General features: G+C 44.6%; 1 protein-coding gene across 2 annotated transcripts in view; it reads right to left on the reverse strand.

Moving 5' to 3' along the window:
- The window catches only part of SEPTIN9 (septin 9), a 257,294-nt gene that overhangs the window by 198,450 nt on the left and 42,529 nt on the right, over positions 1-16,315 (reverse strand). For both annotated transcript variants that reach the window (XM_063120375.1, XM_063120374.1), the window contains exon 2: positions 15,049-15,105. In XM_063120375.1, coding sequence (XP_062976445.1) covers positions 15,049-15,105 — 57 coding nt within the window. The remainder of the gene's footprint in view (positions 1-15,048; positions 15,106-16,315) is intronic.

The following is a 16,315-nucleotide window of genomic DNA, read 5'->3' on the forward strand; positions in this document are numbered from 1 at the left end:
AAGATGCACAAGAACCGAGACATATTTTTGCAACTTATTTACATGTTATGTTCAGGTTTGGCTAAGTGTGCAGAACATGATACCTTAGAGGACACAGCCTTAATTTGACCTGCAGGTCTATAGACACTTCATCCTGCCAGCCAGGTACTGGTGGACTTTGCATTACAGATGAGTGGGCACTGCTTAATATCTGTGGAATTTCCCCAGATTACTCACACAGAGGAAGTTACTGCAGTCCACTCATCTTACCTGTAGTCCATCAGAAATGGTAGGACAGGTCTCTCACACAGGCCTGCCCTTTGGACGGTTAGTCATGAAGCCTCTCCCAGGCCTGGAGGTGTCCCTGTTGATTTGAGTTCAGACTGTCCTCATACCCCTTTCTTCCTTCCCTGGTTTGGGGGCATAGCATCAATTTCTAGCCATGTCTTGTATACTTATAGTGTGGTAGATTGTCCTGCAGATTGTACTCATACACAAATAAGAGGAGGCAATTCATTGGCTGGGGTGGGGGATGATTAACTATCAAGACACTTTACAGAGTTTGGGATTCTTTTGGTAGTTTCTGCACATTACATTTTTTTTATATTGGACAGTAGCATTTACAGTTCGTACTCTTTCTTTATGGTCTTGTGGGATTTGTAGTTTTCACCATTCAGAGAACCACAGACTCTTGCCTCACCAGAATATGGCTGATAAGCCATTAACTATGACAAATAGAGAACGTAGCCATTTGGCAGTGTTCTGCATGCATCAGGCCTCACATTCAATCAAAAGTAACTAGACCAGGAAGGAGTACTCCAGAGAGGTAATGCTAGGTGATTCATTCATCTCAAAACTCTTTAACACCTTACCATGAATTTAAGTACAAACATGTGAACAATCCCCATAAGGCAGGGGTGAGCTTACTCCAGAGTTGCGTGAACTATTTTTTGTTGTTGTTGTGGCAAGATCCCCCACCACCACATAGTCCACTGTTTTACAAATCAGGAGTGCATTTTCAGGAGCATAACAATTGGGGCATAAATAATCAGTATTAAATTATCCTGAATGAGCACTCTTGCTTCATAAGCCCTGCATGAGATCCAGGTCCATCGAAGTCCAGCATTCATTTTAAGGTTCCCAGTAAACTAGCTGGAGGTACTAAGTGGTCCACCAGAAAGTGGCCAATGATCCACTAGTGGACCACAAGGCACCTCATGCCCACCTTTGCTATGATATGATAAGAGCTTGAAAAATATTCAGAGACATCTTGGACCTGTTATTTTCTTCTCCATAGCTACTCCTTTAAGACACATGCAGGCAAAGGGAAGGACATATAGTGAAACTCAGTTCTTGTCTAAAACTAGCCCCAAACAAACCTGCACAAGGACTACACTATCGATTCTGTCTTAGTGGTTTGAGCCAGGAATCTTTCTTTTCATACTTAAGTACATACTTATGCCCTGCATTATCTCTCTCTCTCTCTCTCTCTCTCTCTCTCTCTCTCTCATACATGCACACGCACACGCACGCACACACGGAGACATTTCTGTGGTAGGAAAGAGGAAGAGCTGCTCCTCCCCCAGGCACACACATACTTCAGTCCTGCCAACAACAGGGCCATCTTAATGGTACCTTTCAACACCTTTGCTGTGAACCGTTCCCCTCTGCTCGCCTGAAAGCTGAAGCTCCTTGTGGCAACGTTCTCTGTCTAGGATTATGTGATTAGCTTGCACTCCCATGCTATCTTTACAGCACAGTTTCCCCAAGGCTGTTGCATTCCTAAGAAGATACATATTGGTTGGCATTAAGAGATAATGAATGGGTTTATCTCTCTGTTGGTGTATTGTGTTCAGGCAAAGGGTAATCTGGAATGACACCAAAACAGTAACCGGACATAACTAAGTCCTATTGTCCTTTGTTTTTGTGAACAATTATCCATCCTTCCATGGCATTAGAAAACCATAGTATTGTAAGGTTGATAAGGACCTACGTAGGGTATCATCTAGCATAGTTTTCTGCCTCGACGCAGGGCATCCCCGTCCCCCAAAACAACCCCTGCAATGCAGATGCCCATCCAACTTTTTCTTGGGAACCACTAAAGAGGAAGCTTTCATATGCTCTATAGGCACTGAACTGCTTATAAAATTCAGAGCTGCTAATATTTAATCGAAATCAAAACTTATTAGAAGATCTTCTGTGCATCCACCCACAAGCTAGTGGATCTGTGCCTCAACTGTACTTATCCTTTCCAGGTTCAAAAAACAGATAAGTAATAATATCCAGATATGTAATAATATCCAGAAAGAGGATGGGGAGAATAGTTGTATGGGAATTCTTTAAAAAAGAAAAAAGACAAGGTAGAGATGGACTGAAACAGTGGACAAAGGGAACATAAAACAATCAGCAGAGCGAAGAGGTTACAAAGGACGAGGTCCTTCTCTAGGAAAGGGATGTGGTAGCCATGCCAGCGGCCACTTTCTTTCTTTAATGTGCCACTCTGAGTCACACTGGAGTGGTATAGGAGGGGGAATATGCTACTTGTAAAGCCTTGGAATAAAACAAAAGCAAACACAACTTCCTGCATGTGGAGGCATGTCACGGGAAATTTCCACCGTGTCCATGTGACAATGCCTTGATGGGTGAGAAAACAGTTGTGTGACAAAAGACCCAAGAAATAACATCCCCACCCCAATGCTTCTTCATTCCCTTTACCTACATACCCGTATACATATTTATTATTTATTTGTTACATTTATACCCCACCTTTTCCTCCAAGGTGGGTTGTATGATCTTCCTCCTCCTCCTCCTCCTCCTCCTCCTCCTCCTCCTCCTCCTCCTCCTCCTCCTCCTCTGCATTGTATCCTGTGATGTAGGTTAGGCTAAAGTTACCCAGTGAGCTTCATGGATGAATGGGGATTTGAACCCGGGTCCCCCCAGCCCTAGTACTCTATGGTACTCTAACCACTACACCACATGGACTCTCATGCACATACCACCACTTCTGCCAGCTCCCCTACACCTACCTTACAGTTATCAGTGGACTTCAATCAATACCACTATAAAGCAATAGTGTAGATCTAGCCTTAGTCCCATTATAAGTGATGGCAGTTGCACTATTTCAAGAGCTGTACAGTCCAAGTCCAGTTTAAAGATGAAGAACCCTCAGAAGGAAGAGCACAGGAGTCTTGAAGATGCCCATCAACAGCACCCGGACAGCAGATGGAGCAAGGCACACAGGTCATCTTGTCACAGGGCTTCTTCAAATGAGCAATTTATAGTACGCTTGTGAGTAGCCACTCATGGGTGTTTGTGGGTCATTTTAACAATGCTGTGAGCCTCCTGCATGTCTCCTGCTCCATTTCTCAGTTTTAGCACTAAACAATAAGCCTCAGAAAACCCGACTCTTCTGAAATATGTTGGGATTTGTACGGATTTCCTGCCATGGGCAGGCAACATTACGCTATAAAATGCACACTATAGAGGGTGCTGTCCCATTGAATGGGCCACGTGGCCTCTGCTTTGTTCCCTGTGTAATTTCAGATCATTTCAAATGCGGAAGAGAAGTAGGAAGCAGAACAACAGTAAGGAAACGTGATTTCACGTTCAACAGAGTGGTTTTGTGTTTTGGTGCTAAGGCTCTTCTTCTGCCTTTTTTTACTTAGGTTCGTGAGCAAGATGATGATGATGATGATGATGATGATGATGATGATGATGATAATTTTAGTCTCACCAGCTTGGCATAACCCCCCACCCTTCCATGATAGTCATTTCATGAGAACACCCATGACACTCTCTCTAAATTCCAAATGCCCCACCGACGCAAAAAGCTTAGAGAGCCCTGGTCTAGTTGGAAGCAGCCAGGCGCTTGCCCTCTCTAGTATCTCAATCAAATGGAATAGCTTATCCCTTAACCCTCACACTGATGCAATATCTCTCGCATGATAGAACATGCTAGAGTTCAGGCTCATAGCTGCTTGACACAACCTCGGGAGGCATTCACTCTGCTGACTGCTTCAAAGAGAGAGTGTTCCTGGATGTTTCCTAAAGAACCTCACCAAATCAATAAAAATTCTAGTTGGAACTTCACAAGACAAAGCAAAGATAAATGAGTCAGTTATCATTTATTTATTTATTTATTTATTTATTACATTTCTATACCGCCCAATAGCCGGAGCTCTCTGGGCGGTTCACAAAAATTAAAAACATTCAAAGTATAAAACAACAGTATAAAACCATAATATAAAATACAATAGAAAAGCTCAACGAGATAAAAACAGCAGCAATGCAAAATTACAAATTGAAAACACCAAGTTAAAATTTATTTATAGACTGTTAAAATACTGGGAGACTAAAAAGGTCTTCACCTGGCGTCTAAAAGCATATAATGTAGGTGCCAAGCGAACCTCCTTAGGGAGCTCATTCCACAGCCGGGGTGCCACAGCAGAGAAGGCCCTCCTCCTGGTAGCCACCTGCCTCACTTCCTTTGGCAGGGGCTCGCGGAGAAGGACCCCTGAGGATGACCTTAGGGTCCGGGCAGGTACATACAAGTTTGGGAGATGGCTAAAAAGAAGGGAGGGTTGCAAGAGTCCAAGATTCGATGGTGCCATAAGAAGAGGGACCATGTAGCTCAGTGTAAATGGGAAAGGCTGTAGCTCTGGGGTAGAGCACATACTTTACACGCGAAGGTCCCAGGTTTAAACCTTGCTGTCTCCAGGAAAAGAAATAACCAGGTAGCAAGTGATATGACAAAAAAGACCTCTGCCATTGACCCTGGAGAGCCAGAGGTGGAGCCAACATTACTGAGCAAGATGAAGCAATAGTGCGACCTGGTTATTTGTTATTTATAGCACACTTTTCCCTCCAAAGGTGTCCCTCAAGCCTTAGCTAGCAAAGTGTAAGAACAAACACCAAAGGCACAACTAACAGTATGCCCATCCTTAAAACAACAATGATCAAAAAACAACCTAGGTCGAAAAGCACCATTAAAAAGAGGGACCTAGAGAACCAGAGCTAACAATGAATGTATAAAACAGGAACAGAATGTTTTAAAAGAAACAACTTTAAACACTGGCTGAACACAGAGAGGAGGAGGAGGAGGATCTGATTATTAGAGCAGGGAGTTCCACCAACAAAGCTCTCTCATGCATTGCCACCACCAGCCAGGCCTCAGAAGGCATAAGCAAAATGGATTTAAAGGATGGAAAGTTTCACATGGAAAGAGACAGCCCTGCCTATGTTCTTAAGGTTGCATTTACTAGGGAGTCAGGCCTGTTGAACACAGTAAGACGTACTCCCAATAAATGTAAGTACATGAGAAGAGCCCTGCTGGATCAGACGAAGGGTCCATCTAGTCCAGCATTTTGTTTACACAGTGGCCAACCAGCTGCCCACAGGAAACCCAAAAGCAGGACTTGAATGTAACGGCACCCTCCCACCTGTGTTCCCCAGCAATCTATTTTATTTATTTATTTATTTATTTATTTATTTATTGCATTTTATACCGCCCAATAGCTGAAGCTCTCTGGACGGTTTACAAAAATTAAAACCATGAAAACCATTCAAAAAACAAACTGTATAAACAAACAGCAACTGGCGTACATAGGCATAATGCCTCTGATACTGGAGGTTGCATACAGCCATGGATGGCATTCTCCTCCATGAATTTGTCCAATCCCCTTTAAAAGGCATCTAAATTGGTAACCATTACTATATCTTGTGGCAGGGAATTCCACAGTTTAACTTTGTAAAGAACCATCCTATTATCTATCCTAGAACTTCCTCCGTTCAGCTTCACAGGGTGATCCCAGGTTCTAATATTATGAGCGAGGAAGAAAAATGTCTCCTCCTCCACTCCATGCATAATTTTCCATAGGAATATGCTACCCAAGAGCCAGAGGGACAAGGATCCTCACAAGGGAAGTTCTGGCTGTTGAAGAGTAAAGAAAGCCAATAATAATAATAATAATCCAAAATCCAGATTACTCAGGTAGGAGTAGACGAAAGTAAACCCCTTTCAGTAATCCTTTCCTGTTAAACAACACAGCTATTACCAGTATATAAGTGAGACCTATCCATCTGAACTCCCCTTTTTTAGTCACCCGTGATGGTTATCGGCAGTTGCTATGTGCCTATTAGCATGAGCAAGCTCTCTGGCAGCGTGCTGTATGCAGCTGGGGTGACTCGCCTGGCAAGTGAGACAAATGGGGACAGAACCAGCCACAGGAAATTCAAGTGATCTCATCTGAGAAGGCATTCAAGGCAGGTGGGCAATGTCAGCCAGCATGTTGCTAACTCCTTGGCTGCTGTTGAAGGGAGAAAGCACTCCAGAGGAGCATGGAAAAAAAGATGTTGCCTTCCCTGGTAATGCCTGCGTAAATGTTAGATCCAAAGTGTTCCAACATGTGAGGCAGCTTCAGTTGAGCAGATTGCTTGCAGAGTGCCTGCAGATTCACTTCAGGCTGTACATGGCCTTCCATTCAGCCTTCCAATCCTCCGGTTGGGCTAGAGCTGAAATAAACAGCCCCAAAGATTCACCATTTGGAGGAAGTTCCAATCTTGCCATTCAATCTTTTCAATGAGAAGTTTCAAAGCAAAATCTGAACTAGTGTTTTCAAAGTGTGTGTGTGTGTGTGTGTGTTTGCGAGTGTGTTTTAACCACTCAAAATTTGAATGCCTCAGATATGTTGGCCTCTCTTGGTTGCTGTGATTTTGGCAAGCTTCAAAGATGAAGAAAACCCATGTGCTGAACCTGTCAAACACCAATTAGCACTGCATGTTATCTATCAAATGCTGTCAGATGCTAAACACTAGATAGATGCTATCTTTCCATAAGCTGTCCTCATTGCATGCCTTGGCAAGGGGGTGTCAAAAAACAACAACACCCCTCTTCCATCATCAACCTAAAAAATGGAGTCTTGTAACAAGTAAGTTGGCATTGTACGTTTCAATTGTTCTCATGTAACAGCACTGGGCACTGTGTTAAGGCTGCAGCACGCCCCCTAAACATTCACAGTCAAGATTTTTGCTGGATCCCAGGATGTCAGGGAGGGGCTGATTGCTTAGGGCAATTCTGCGTTGGATTAGCTACCATTTTTCCTCCATGGGTTCTCTTTCTTGTTTCTCTGACAAATTAGCAGGCTATTGCTGTATCGCAGCCTCCGACCCTTGCCCTTCCTCCTTGTCATGGAGGAAGAATGGAAGGGCTGACCCAAGGTGGAATCCTGGCACCTCTTGCAAAGAGAGCAGGTCCTCTGGCAAGAGGTTTTGGACTAAAGGTTTGCAATGGCCTGAATCTCAATTCTCTTAAGGACATAACAAGAGCCCAGCTGGATCAGACCAAGGGTCCATCTTATCCAGCTTTCTGTTCACACAGTGGCCAACCAGCTGCCCATGAGAAACTCACCAGCAGCAGGACATGAGCATAACATTACCCTCTTCCTGGAGCTCAGTTGACTATAAGCACCTGAAGCCAGAAAGTTAACACTGTTGTAAGCCACCTTAGGAGGGTTTCTGCCCTGAAAGGTGATCAAGAAATGTTTTAAATAAATAAAATAAACATCTTGCAATTTCCCTGCCTCCCTCCACCTATACACACACACACACCCTTGCTAGGAAACCCTGTCCCCTCATCTTGTCCTGGACTATGCCAGCCTGCTCCAACAACATCAGCAAAAGGCTCTCTGCTGCCGCCGCCTCCTCCTCCTCTTCCTGCTTTCTCTTTTGCATTCTGCCCCTTTTCTTTTTCCTCCACTGGCTCCCTCCTCCTCTCTCCTTCCACCCTTTCTCCTCCCCTCCACACAGCATGTCATCAAGCTATTAAATGGCCCAGGGCCAATGAGGCTCTCCCAGTTTGGATGGTTCTAGTTGATGGTCAGGTGGATCAGCAAGATCCCGGTGTCCATACCAGCTGACATTGGCAGCAGTGGGGTTCGTGGCCATCCTGTCTCAGCCTACACCATGAACTGAACGAAAGCAGGGGGGAGCATCATTGCAGGCTTCCTACAGATGATACTACCACTGCATGTCAACAATAAAAAAATACTATCTAATATTAAATACTACTGCATGGTAAACATCAAATACTGTAAAATGTAACTGCAGTTTTCATACTATTTTCTAATGAAGGCTGGCTTCTTTTGAAGCTTACTGAGGATTTCTCTGTGAGAGAAGTAGTCAAAGACCAGTTGCCCACCACTTCTGACTTTCCTCTATGGGAGAATGTTGGGTGCATTCTAAGACATGCCTTCATTCTACAGTGGGTAATTGTGAAATCCAACATGCCCAGTGTGAACTGCAGGTGTGTGTGTGTTCAAATGGCAGAATGCTCTTTCACAACCCAACTTCTGCAATCTATGCATATAGAAAACTAACTGTTAAGGAGAAGATTAGGCTAGAAACCATCTCCTTGAAATCTAGTTTTCTATGTGCAGAGAGCTGTGTCATATGGAGGAGCATTCAGTCATTGAAAACCCATTTTTCTTCTTGGCCTCTAGGTTTTCTATTTGCACAGATTGGAGAGAAGATTCAGCTGTCAGAATCCATATGCATACAGCTGCAGTCAGAAGCAGGCTTGACCCTTCGTCAGCTGCTTGTAAGAACGAGGCCTTTGAAGGTTTCATCCAGTGCTTCAGTTGCAAGGGGACCACCCTAAATGAGGGCAGCAAAGAGCAATAGGTGATAGAAAGTGAGTCCGCACTGAGAGGTCTCTCTTCCAAGTGAGGTTTCCACGCTATCAGCAAATGTGCCTTATTATTGGAGATCCGGCAGTGGTTTTGTGACACTAAAAGTTATGCATTGCTGTTCCAAGAAGTCTCAAAACAAGCCACGATCTGTCCCCAGCCAAATGCTGATGGTGCAGAAGTGGGGATGCAAACTCTCTGGCGCACTCCGTGAAAAGGGCCCTGCTGCAGCTGCCTCCGGCATAAAGCCTTTCTGTTAGCGAGGCTGGAGCAGAGCTAGCTAGACTGGCAGTGAGGGAGGGGAGCAGGGAAGGAGTGCTCCTCCCTCTCTTTGTCCCATCTGGAGTTCTCAAGCAGTTCTGGGTTAAGGAATCAGCCAGCAAGAGGAGAATGAAGAGCCTCCTTCAGACTAGAAAAGCTTTCTTTCAGTTCACCAAAAAGTTCATAGTACTACTTGAAAGATGTTCATAGAGATAGACGTATGTGTTTCTTAAAGTAGACCCACTGAAATGAATGGGACTTATCATTTCAATGGGTCTACTTTAAGAAAGATATATGTTGGCTTTTACCCCTAGACTAAATTAAGTCCAATTCATTTCAATGGGTCTACATTAAATAGTATTAGGGTGACCATATAAAAGGAGGACTGGGAGGACTCTTTAACAGTTGCATAGAAAAGGGAATTTCAGCAGGTGTCATTTGTATACACGCCACACCTGGTGAAATTCCCTCTTCATCACAACAGTTAAAGTGCAGGAGCTATATTAGAGCGACCGGATTTAAAAGAGTGCAGGGCACCTGCAGGTTTAACTGTTGTGATGAAGAGGAAATTTCACCAGGTTCTCCATATATACAAATGAGTCCAGATGAAATTCCCTTTTCAATACAGCAGTTAAAGATACAGGAGCCCTGTCCTCCTTTTCATATGGTCACCCTAAATAGTATTGATGCTGGATTTTACCCAAGGGCTGGAAGGAATTGGGGCATTATCTGTGGCAGGATACTCCCAGCGGCTTTCATCTCAGGCCACAGCTGTGGGGGGCAGGGGGAGGTAGCCAAACCGCTCAATGCCTAGCAGCATGCCAAACAGCGTTGACCCTCTTTCAACCTGAGGGCCAAATTCCATTTCAGAGAAGCCACTGGCTGCATTCCAGTGGTGGGAGGGGCCAAAGGCCAAAATAACAGCATATTTTAGCTTGAAGCTCTTACTGCCAGTAATTAAGCCTTAAGAGAGGCATTTCAACCTTTAAACATGGAGTGAGAAGGGGCAGGCGGAAGCATGCAAAAGCCAGGAAACTACCAAATGACTGGTGGGTGGAGGAAAAAGGATCTCCACTGGGATTGCAGATGGGCCAAATTCGGCCCACGGGCCTGGGGTACAATACCCCAACATACAGACATCAATAATAATTTTCGCTGTGAGCCTGCTATGGGAGAAGTGTACTCACTGCATTCTCCCCTAAATCTCGGGGAAATGCATTCTTCTGATTTCTGCTCCTTTTGTCACATCCTGGTTAGTAAATGGACATTAAGCCACATAGAGCATCTCTACATTAAGGGAAATCACGTTGTTTACCCGGGAGTGTTGTGCTCCCTGGTTTTTTAGTGTGATTGATATTGGCTGAATTACACAGGAGGAGAGAGGCGGCAAGGTGGAAGATCCTGCTGGTTCCTGGTAGAAACACTTGAATCGAGGAATGCCTCCCTCCCTGGCATGTGTGCAAAGGAGGGGGGGGGTCCTGTGTCCATCTGTTTCCTCACAGCCCCCAGGAAAGCCAGGACTTACTTCTCAGTAGATATAAGATTGTACTGTAAGTCTGCAACCCTCGGCACACTTATTTGGGAGTAAGCCCCATTGAACACAATGGGACTTACTTCTGAGTAGACACATGGGAAGTACTAGCACAAACCAACAGAAAGAAAAAATAATTAAAAAGAATCACATTGGATTTAAACCTAGCACAACTATAATCCAGCATGATGAAATGTCTTGTGATTGTGATCCCCTGTGGCACACTTACTTGGGAGTAAGCCCCATTGGCCTTAAAGGAGTGCTCTTGATGGAGTGGGGGAACGTATTTGCCTCCTTTTGTTGCAGAGAGGCATTTTACCTTTTCTCCCTCTGATCAAAGTTCTTTTTTTGGCAAGTTCATAGCGCAATGGCAGCTTTACACACTGCTGATTTTGCACCATTAAGGGGTTATTCCAGCTTAACTCTGTTTTTGTTTTAAAATGTAATAGGGGGCATGGGAGATGTCCTGGCTGTTGCCAATGTCATCAAAAGGACCCGTGAACTTCTGTGTCATCAGCATGCCTTATTTCACTCCTGTGATGAAGCCCACAGTTTCCCATTTTAGATATAATGGGAAACTGTGGTTTAAAATAACAAGGGCAGAAATGCCAAAGCCAGTGCATGAAAAGAGGAAGGAAGCGGTGAGTATAGAAGCCTGACACTCATTCTTAGCTGAATAAACCATTGCTTATCAAGCTAACTTTGTTTAGACTAAACATTAGAGGAAAACACAAGTAACTTTTCACGGTGATCAACATAGTTCGTGAAGATGCGTATCTGAAAATTAGAGGAGTTGACCACTTCAATAATTTTGGGCCAATAATAATCTACCTTTGAATTTTTAAATTTCAATTCGACCAATTTGCATTTTATCAAAACCTCAATACACAGTCATTGTTCTTGAGATACTGAAAGAAGTATGTGCTGGCTTTTCTTTATTCAGTTCTTAGATGTCACTCCTTTTTAACAGGCAAGGCAATTAGATAAACTGGACAACAGATTAAGTCATTATCTCACCGAGGATCAACTTAAATGGCATGAGATTCCAAGAAAGAACAATGCCCTCTTTGAGCTCTGCAGGTGGAAATGTGATGTGCAAGAGGAATTTGCAGAGCAATCTGTCTAGGCCAGGGATGGGGGACCTCTCTCAACCTGAGGGCCAAATTTGATTTTGGAGAAGCTCTTGGGGGCTGCATTCCTGTTGTGGACAGGGCTGAAGGCAAAGGAGAAAGAGCCAAAAAAATGCAGCAGCAGCAGCCACAACAACAACAACAATAATAACAACAACATACTATAGCTCAAAGTTCTTACTGCCAGTAACTAAGCCTTAGGAGAGGTACTTCAAACTTACTGCACAAAAGCCGTGAAACCACCCAATGATTGGCAGTTCGGGGAATGAGGGTGGGGCCGAGGGAAGGGGGCGTGACCATTTGGGGAACCCTGGAAGGCCGTAGTGGGACCCCAAGAGGGTCAAATTTGGGGGCCTGTGCCTGAAGTTCCCCAGCCCTGATTCTAAACTAAACAAGGATGCAAACCTCTCACAGTTTTAAAAGGCAGGAACTGACACCCTGTATCCATTGCCCACATCACGTAGCACATATGAGAACTGGTTATAATAATATATAGTTCATTCTTCCTGCAAGGCCTATGATGAATCCCATGAATGGCAACAATGCAGCGATTAAGTCAAATATATTGGGAATGTTGCTCTTTAAAAATAACATAGCCACCTGCAGTTTGAATTCTAGTGACGTAGTCAGTGGAGTATCCATGGGACATATTATTCAGTGATGCAATGCCCTCTCTGTACCAGGCAGCCTCTCTTCCAAGGACATGGCCTTCCTCACAAGGCATCAATCAAAACAACAACAAAAAGAATCATTAAACAAACACCCTGCAACTGAATTACAATTGACAATTCTTTATTGAATCAGCCCATCACCCAATGGGTCAGCGTGTCGAATGGGTAGGGCTCTGACTTCCAGTTATGTATGCATCCAAGTAGGAGGATCGATACTTAGCTCATGTTTGTGAAACCCATGTTTCTGCTCCTTTAAGACAACCGCCCATCCATTTATTTGGGGGACAATCAGCATATTCATACGGAGTATGTGCAATGGGGAAAACCAATTTCATATTAAGAACATAAGAAGAGCCATGCTGAATCAGACCAAAGGCATATCTGGTCCAGGGTCTTGTGCACATAGTGAACAACCAGATCCTGCTGCCATTCCTTCGAGGAGCTCCCCCCACCCCTACACTTTATCCTCACAATGGCCTTGTGAGTTAGGTTAGGCTAGGAGAGAGACACTGGCCCAGGGTCAGCTAGTGAACTTCATTGCTGAATAGAGATTTGAACCTGGGTCTCCCCATCCCAAATGCAAATCACTAACCACTGCACCTGTGATATTATCCATTGCAATGGATCTCAGAGCCTGTAAGGAACTCTGTCTCGGTTCAAGACACACATCCCCTTGACAGACTTCCTTATGATAAATGAAGGGTCAGTGAAACCTGGGAACACACGTCATTGCAGGTTTTGTACTTTAAATGCTGATGTCTGAACCAGCCAATCAATCACTGGTGAACATTGAAAATACACACACACACACACACACACACACACACACATCTCAGTGCCTGAGAAGCTCCAAATGGCATTGATAGACTGTGTGATACTCGCCACATTATTGAGTCTGGGAAACACCTGTTCCATCCTCCCTACCTGCTCCCCATCCAAGTGAGAAACAGCTTTAATAATATCTAGTTGCAATTAGGAGAGTCAAAGGCGCTTAAAACATATAAGCATCCAAGTGTGATAAACATAATTATAAACTAGATTATGTAGGACCCATTCATTGTTTCTCTTGTATCCAGCACACTCGTCAAACCGAGTGCTTCTAGTGTTGATGTGGAATATTTGCTGCTGATTCTTCTGTATCCATTAAACAATCTGTTAAACAATGCTGCTTCCATGGAACCTAGTCTAAGTGCTGCATTTCTTTAGCTCCTGGTTTACTCTAACTAGGGAGTGGGGCTCTATTGAAATACAAGTATTTGGGTGTGTTCAGACGACACTTTAGTCCATGGAGTGTGAATAGTCCACTCCATGGATGACTATTTGCATGCCACACTTGGGCGATATGGAAGTAGTGCTCCATGGAGTAGAGTATGCACACTCCATGGAGTAGTTCTCTCTCCCCGCCCTTTCACCCTCCCCACTGAATGGCAGTGCTGGTTCCTGCTTACCTTATCAGGGTGCTGCCATTCTGTGGGGAGGGGCAGAGGGGGAGGAGAGATGCAGTACACTGAGATGCACCGTGGGTATTGCTGGAGCGATGGCAGAGGCAGAGCGCCTCCTGACAGGAGATGGAAACAATGCACAGTCACTGCAGCAGCTGAGCAGGGGCACGTAATGGGACTGTTACTCGGCACTGACACGTCCTTCGCTGGAGGCTGGATCTTGTACCCTAACATGTGAGGACTGTTCCACAGTGTTCTCCTCGCATGTCAGGGTGTGAGATCCAGCCTCCAGCAAAGGACACATCAGTGCCAAGTGATGTCATCCCTGTGAGGGGATCACATGGCTTAGCACCAACATGTCCTTCCTTGTCAGGGCCATGGCAACAGGGAAGTGGGCAGCTATAGCAATGCTGCCCCATTCCCTGTTGCCATGTCCCCAAAGAGGAAGGAGGGACGCTATGCCTAACGATCTCTCCCTGCAGCTGTGATGAGGAGGACAGATTCCTGTGCCTCCCATCAACATTTGCCAGAAGAGGAGGGGAATCCTTTGCATCGGCAGCAGAGATACTTCTGCATCCCACATTCTTCTGTTGTCGCAAATGGGTATGGGAGGTGCAAGAATCTGTCTTGCTTATCACAGCTGCAGGAAAGATTGCTGCCCCCCACCATATCAGTGGATGGATTTCTCCCGTGGTTTGATATTGCACATACTTCACACACGCACACACACACCTGCCCTGTGATCCATTTGAGGATCAGCTAAAGGGGATGGAAGGGGCTCCTTCTATCCCCTCAAGCCAAACTCCAAATGGATTGCAGGAGACTGGGGCAAGGGACATGGACATCCCTGGGAACATGTGGTGGCACCTCACCCAGGGACAGCATGTGCTTATCCTGGGCAGAGCGTGGGGATCCCCTGATCGCTCCACTTCACCAAGGGACAGCATGATTGGCAGCTGCCCAAGCGCTTCCCAGGACAGGACTATTTCCCATGCCGACAGAGGCAAAAGCAACGATTTCTGCTGCTCTTGCCTCAGGACTCTGTAAAATTGGGAAATAATCCACAGAGCCTGCCACATGACACAGTAATCAATGGTTGTGCAGAGAAACAACTTTGCAAACTATTGATTATCTCCACTGGTATTTCTGGGAAATAACTAACCATGCCATAGTTTTGCCTGAAAGATGACACATTATCAATGGGGGACGATTTAAGCAACAATTGCTTAAATAGCTCACCATTGACTAACATGTTGTCCAAACTGAGCCTTTGTCTGTGTAGACTTCACATTGGAGGGCAAAGGGTTAGAGAGAGAGAGAGAAAGAAAGACCAAATCTATTCATGCAGCTTACTTGGACTTGTTGGGTCACCAAATCTTCGGAGTCTCCCACTGGAGGTCCTTGAAATTCCTAGGGTAAAAACAAAATGGGTGTCAGTGATGAAGCAGATGTAGAACAGAATGCTAGACTAGATGGGCCATTGGTCTGCTCCAGCATGGCTCTTCTTATGTTCTTTTGTAGGGTTCAGGAGACGGCAAGTAGTAGACAGGGAAGAGTTTGCTTTGGCAAAGGGTATCAATCAAGATGACTGGAAATGGGTGATACTTTCCATTCTACAATGTTATGAATCTACAGAATATATGCCAAGACATCAGATATCTTGCTTATACTTGCACCAGCAGCGTCCTGGAGAGCCATGAGAGCTCAAAATTTAAATTTAAGTATAGATCTTAGCATTCCAACATATTGCAGAAAGGAAGACTGGGATGTCTCCACACCTCCTTTGGTTGTATTCCTATTTCTAAGAAACAATAACCTAACAATGCAACCACTAAACACCACTCAGTCAAATGTTTTGTAGGGGAAATTGCCATCATACCCATAGACCTCTAGAAGAATTCGCTTGTTTCTTTTTTTCTCAAACAAGGATCCTATATAAGAAGAAAAGTTCAGGAACTCTTTATTTCTCCAGTCACGGCATCTGCTTTTTATGCTTTCGTGTATACAAAAATTTTAAATAAAGCAAGCTAATAAAAATGGCAGTTAAGAGTAAAGGAGTCCTGCCAGGAAAAAAAAAAGAAGAAGATTACCTAACATTACCAAGCCTCTTGCAATTTCCATAAGAACATGAGAAGTGCCCTGCTGGATCAGACAAAGGGTCCATCTAGTCTAGCAATGTGTTCACACTGTGGCCAATCAGCCAGGGATGAACAAGCAGGACATGGTACAACAGCACCCTCACACCCATGTTCCCCAGCAACTGGTGCATACAGGATACCCATCATCCCCATAAGCCAGGCAACCCTTGGATTATCATTGCTGTCACCTGTTAATCATTCAAGGGATGGTTCATGATGACTACAACTTAGCTGCCATGCAACAATCACTGGCATATGCAATCTCTCCCTGAACTTTTAAAGGTGGCTGGATCTGGATGCTCTTTCATCACTGTTCAAACAGTTGTGTGTCATCAGGATAGAGAGAACTAGGAGAGAAGCAGCAGATGCCATGCAAACTAAGCAAGGAAGGTGGCCATTTCTGCTGGCAGCTCTATTTGGAAATTGTGACTCATGCTTAAAAGGTTACATGAGTCTGTGTATGCTTGGGGTCTCCAGCATGG

The sequence above is a fragment of the Elgaria multicarinata genome, chromosome 3 (genome assembly GCF_023053635.1).
Source record: "Elgaria multicarinata webbii isolate HBS135686 ecotype San Diego chromosome 3, rElgMul1.1.pri, whole genome shotgun sequence".
Taxonomy (NCBI): domain Eukaryota; kingdom Metazoa; phylum Chordata; class Lepidosauria; order Squamata; family Anguidae; genus Elgaria; species Elgaria multicarinata.